Genomic DNA, 5,779 nt, shown 5'->3' on the forward strand with positions numbered 1-5,779 from the left:
GTCCTTGGGATCGTATTGAAACCTCCCCCGACATTGGATTGGGACCCCTCTTCTGGAGCCCGCACCAAACCACCATCAGTCTGGTCAAGGGGTCGAGCACATCCGTCACACCTCATCCTGAAAGCAGAGCATTCAGCGGGGGTCTGTCGGGGGTGTCCAGTCCCAGCTTCTGCCTCACCTCCTGCTTGGAACCCGCCATGTTACCCCCACCCACCCCGAGAGGCCACCGTGCCCAGCAGCCGGAAACAGCAACTCTGTGACATCAGCCCTGGGGCCAAGGGCACCGCAGGCAACACGAGTACTGCAGGCACTACATTGGCTGCTCCACTGGTAGCGATGGGCCCTCAGTTCTTGCAGCTGCCACATGCCACTGGCACCGATGAATTTGCTCCCTCTCCTCATCCTGCTGGCTAAGTGCTGGTCTGCAAATGGCACATGGGACAACTGTGCATAAGTGGCCCAAGGCTCCAGGAGGGAGCTTGGGCAACCCTTACAGGGTTCATTGGAGGGTGCCTGCTTGTCCCCTGTGGCCACACCACTGCTTCCCAAACCCCATGTGGGAACGTCAGTTCCTTGCCAGCACCCAGGCTGCTGGGACAACTCATCTATGGGGCTAAAGCAGAAACAGGGGCAGGCAGACAGACACATGCATACACCACAGGATTCCCTGGCCCTGCTCTCCGTGCAACCCCTTGTGGAGAGGGAAGACGGCTGACCTTCAGCCTGAACAGCAGCAAGCCATTGAGCAGGGCAGTAATGAGTTTCTGGTTACAGGGAGATGTGTGGGCTCCAGCCTACGGCTTCTCGCTACAGCACGTCGTGCATCGTGGGTGGCAGAGATGCGCAGCCAGTGGCCTGGCACTGGATTGTCAGCATCCAGGATCCCTGGAAAATAGGCATGGGGCATATATGCGGAGGGTCCCTCATCAGCCCACAGTGGGTCCTCACAGCAGCTCACTGCTTCAAGGCGAGGTAAGGAGGACCAAAGAAAGGGCATATCCCCTCAACACTACCAGGTGCCCTGTCTGCAGCACCATGCACTACTCCCATCCCGTTTCCTTGCAGTACGCCCAGTGCCAGGTCCAGAGCCCAGCTGAGAGACTGCTCAGGACAAGGCTGGGCTCATGCCACTGCTTCCTAGCAGCCTCCAGTTCGACATTCCTCATGCCTAAGACATGCTAGAGCAGTCGCACCCTCTGTAGCACTGCTTTCCTCTCTCGTGAAGCAGAAGGCAGGGAACTGCTGGGCTGCTGCAGCACATGGTTCCACTTCCTCTGACCCCTCTCTCCATCTGCCTTCCAGGCACGTCACAATGTGGCACATGGTGATCGGGGACATCCAGTTGACTCAGCTGGGCCCTGAGGCCCAAGTGCGCAATATTAAGTGGCTACTGATTCACGAACATTATAGTAATATCTCAGAGAGGAATGACATTGCGTTGCTGGAATTGGACCAGCCTGTCCAGTGCAGCTACTACATACAGCTTGCCTGTGTGCCCGACACCTCACTGACAGTGTCAGAGCTGACAACCTGCTACATCAGTGGTTGGGGTTCCCCCTGACTGCAAGATGTGAGCTCCCAAAAAGTGCTCGTGTCCTGAGTGCAAGCTTGGCACACTGGAGAGATGGGCTAGGCTTCCTGAGAGCAGAGGCGAAAGCCAGAGTCAGGCTGCGCGGACATATGCCTATAGATAGATGGGCCTGACCCATTACCCAAAGCAAGACAGAAGGGAAACACCGGTACAATGCCTCTCAGGATGCAAACCCAAGCCCTAGGGAAGGGGTTCACCCAGACAGGGAAGGAGAACTGGCAACGAGCTGCTGGGTGTTAATTCCTTTCTATGCTCACAGCTGGAGGATCACCTGATGTCCTGCAGGAGGCCAAGGTCTGTCTCATTGATGTCAACCTCTGTAACAGCAGCTGGTGGTATAGAGGGGCCATCCACGCCCACAACTTCTGTGCTGGCTATCCACAGGGTGGCATTGACACCTGCCAGGTAGGAGCGTGCTACAAGTCAACCCCCAGCAGCACAGGCAGCCCTGTCACAACTGCCCAAACATATCCTGGCGCATGCTTTGCCTGGCAAGTCACCTTTAAGTATTGAAAGGCCACAATAAGGTCTCCCCAGAGCCTTCTCTTCCCCAGGCTGAACAACCCCACCTCTCTCAGCCTTTCTTCATAGGAGAGGCATTCCATCCTCTGATCATATGCATGCACTCTGTGTGTATGTGAACACTGCACATTGCACTCTGTGCTCAGGACGTGTGTCAGCATCAGAACCATTTAGGTTGGCCAAACCCTTAAGATCATTGAGTCCAACTGTTAACCTAAAACTACCAAGTCTGCCACTAAACCAGGTCCCTAAGCACCACCTCTACTTTTCTTATACATCACTTCCTTCGGCAGCCTGTTCCAATGCATGCCTACCTTTTCAGTGAAGAAATTTTTCCTAATATCCAGTCTAAACCTCCCTTGGCACAACCTGAGGCCATTTCCTCTTGTCCTATCACTTGTTACTTGGGAAAAAGAGATTGACCCCCACCTCGCTACAACCTCCTTTCAGGTAGCTGTAGAGAGCAATAAGGTCTCCCCTCAGCCTCCTCTTCTCCAAACTAAACAACCCCAGCTCCCTCAGCCGATCCTCGTAAGACTTGTGCTCTAGACCCTTCACCAACTTCATTGCCCTTCTCTGGACACTCTCCAGCATATCAATGCCCTTCTTGTAGTGAGGGGCCCAAAACTGAACACAGTATTCCAGGTGCGGCCTCACCAGTGCCGAGTACAGTGCCGATCACTTCCCTAGTTCTGCTGGACGCACTATTTCTGATACAAGCCAGGATGCTACTGGCCTTCTTGGCCACACTGCTGGCTCATGTTCAGCCGGCTGTCAACCAACACCCCCAGGTCCTTTTCTGCCAGGCAGCTCTCCAGCCACTTTTCCCCAAGCCTGTAGCGTTGCATGGGGTTGTTATGATCCAAGTGCAGGACCCGGCACTGAGCCTTACTCAATCTCATACAATTGTCAAGGAGAAAGTGCAAGAAAAGGGTGAGGAGAAACAGAAGGAAATGCATGAGGAGAAGTTGGAGGAAAAGGTGGAGGAGGAAGAGGAGAATGAGGAAAACAAGAAGGAAGATGAGAAAAAGGAGGAGGAAAAAATAGGATGAGGATGAAAAGGAATAGGATGAGGAGGAGAAAGATGAGAAACGAGCAAGAGGAGGAAGAAGAGGAGAAGAAATAGGAAAAGGAACAGGAATAAGACAAGGAAGAGGTGGAGAAGGAGGAGAAGGAAGAAAAATGGAGGGGGAACGGGGGATGAGGAGGAAGAGACAGAAGAAGAGGAGGAGAAGGAATAAGAGGAAGAACATTAAGAATAGGAAGAGAAGGAGAAGGAAGAACAGGAGAAAGAACAGGAAGAGGAGGAGGAGAGAAAAAGAGTGAGGTAGGAGAAGATGAAGAGGAGGAAGAGGGTGAAGAAGAGGAGCAGGAGGTGAAGGAAGAGGAAGGAGAAGGAAGAGGAGGAAGTAGAAGAGGAGAAGGTGGGGAAAAAAGCAAAGAACAGGAGGAGGAGGATAAAGAACAGGAGGGTAAACAGAATAACAGGAAGAGGAAGAAGAAAAACAGAAGGAAATAGGAGGAGGATGAGTTGGAGGAGGAGAAGGGGGGGTATAAGATGAAGGACTAGGAAGAACAAGAACAGGAGGAGGTTAAACATGCAGAGGATAAACATGCAGAGGTGTATGAGGAGGAGGAGGAGGAGGAGAAAGAGAAGGAGAATAAGGAAGAGGAAGAAGAGGTGGAGGAAAAACTGCAATGAAGACAAAAAGGAGGAGAAAGAAAAAGAACAGAAGTAAGAGGAAGAACCGTAGGAAGAACAGGATGAAGAACATGACAAAGAACAAGAAGAACAGGAAGAACAAGAGCAGGAAGAGAAATATGAGAAGGAACATAACAAGGAAAAGGAAGGACAAGAGGAGGAGGAAGAAGAACAGGAGGTAGAGGAAGGAGAAATGGAGGAAGAGAATGAACAGGAGGAGGAGAAATTGGAGGAGGAAGAAGAGCAGGAGGAACAAGGGGAAGACAAACAGGAGAAGAAGCGGGGGAGGAGGAGGAACAGGAGGAGGGGAAGGAGGAGGGGAATAAAGAAAAGGATGAAGAGGAAGGAAAAAAGGAGGAGAAAGAAAAGGAGGAGGAGGACAAGGAGAAATGAGAACAGGAAGAGGAAGAACAGGAGGAGGAAGAAAAGGAGGCAAAAGAACAGGAGGAGGAAGAGGATGAACAGCAGGAGGAGGATGAGGATAAGGAGGAACAGAAGGGGGGAGGAGGAACAGGAGGAGGAGGAAGAACAAGAGTAGGAGGAACAGGAGGAGGAAGAACAAGATGAAGAAGAACAGGAGAAGAAGGAGGAGGAGGAGGAAGAACCGGAGGAGGAGGAGGAAGAACCAGAGGAGGAGGAGCAGGAGGAAGAAAAAGAGGAGGAAGAACAGGGAAGAGGAAGAGAAGGAGAAAACACCTCCAAATTCACTCTAGTGTCAGCACATCAAAACTCTTGGATGGAGCACGTGCTATATCCATTTGTCCATAGGGATTCACTAAATCCAAGCCTACTGGTGAAGCCATTACTCACAGGAGTCATTCCACGTCGTGGCCATCACTCCTCTCGGGAACAGACGGGAAAGCTCTGGATGACAATTGCTGTCAGGACACGCTCCAGAAACAGAAAACCAGTGCAAGAAGAACATCATCACCTAATCACATAGAAATAATTCCAGCTCAATGAAATGATTATTGAAAATGACACACAGAACAGCATCTGCCATCAAAACTCTTTCAGTGGTAGTTTTAACTGCTGCAGAGCTGCAGGCTGATGACCTTACCATCACTGTCACAGGACCTCAAAAGAAACAATAACTGGAAAACAGTAACTCTACCCATAGCCCAGCTCTATCTAGCCTTTAAAGGTAGAATAGCTCAGCCTACAGCTCTGAAGGTATAGACCAGACTATATGTATATCCTCTGTTTACCTACTTGATGATCTGTCCAGAAAGTCAAATCATAATTACCTTTGAAAGAGGATGGAACTGGGGGGGAAAGGGGAAGAGAGAAATTGCTGGAAAAAAAGGAAAGTGTAGGCACACAATTAAAAAAGAAAGGAGTCAAGTTATCCTGAAGTCTGCTCAGCCCAACTCACTTTTGCTGGTGAAAAGCTGTGCAGCTTGGAGGAAACAAAACTGACTTTGGTGCTGGGATTCAAACAAATGTTCAGATCTGAAACAGCAGAAAAACCTTGACATGGCTCCTTTTCACTTTCCTCATATCTGCATGCATTCTGTGACTTCGTTTCCCTGCAGTCCTCCCAGACTAACAAGGAAGTGGATTCTGTTCAGTCCATGTGCCATGAAGAGAAACCGTTTTCACCACTAAGTGGGAAGCAGACAGCGGCATCTGCAGAAGCAAAGGGGCAGCCACACCTTGGCTTCGGAGATGCCCGAAAGGCATCTGCTTGGCCCTGAAGCTCTGTGGGGCCCTCTGGGGAGCCCCAGGACAGAAGTGAAGGACAGTGGCCAGCCCCTGTGGGAAGAGTGACGGGCTCTGTCCTTCTTTCTGGCCACAGGAAGATTCCCTGGGCCACACCAGGACAGGGTGTCTGTCATCCTCATCACCCAGGGGAAAGCAAAGCCTGAGGAAAGCCCTGAGTGCTAGGCTCAGCATGGGTGGTGTGACCGGGGGCAGAGCCCTGTCTCCTGCCAGGTGCCAGTCTGCTGATGTGAGCAGCTTCC

At 51.3% G+C, this 5,779-nt stretch overlaps 1 protein-coding gene across 1 annotated transcript; it reads left to right on the plus strand.

Annotated features, from left to right (window-relative positions):
- Positions 1 to 778: 778 nt before the first annotated feature.
- LOC309592023 (acrosin-like) lies at positions 779 to 5,512 on the plus strand (the record flags this gene model as incomplete). The annotated part of the gene is made up of 4 exons (XM_082315047.1): positions 779 to 972; positions 1,303 to 1,550; positions 1,851 to 1,996; positions 5,351 to 5,512. 4 exons carry the CDS (start codon positions 779 to 781, stop codon positions 5,510 to 5,512), a joined length of 750 nt encoding a protein of 249 aa, XP_082171173.1.
- Between the last annotated feature and the right edge of the window lie 267 nt (positions 5,513 to 5,779).

The sequence above is a fragment of the Platalea leucorodia genome (genome assembly GCF_965183815.1).
Source record: "Platalea leucorodia genome assembly, chromosome: 6".
Taxonomy (NCBI): Eukaryota; Metazoa; Chordata; class Aves; order Pelecaniformes; family Threskiornithidae; genus Platalea; species Platalea leucorodia.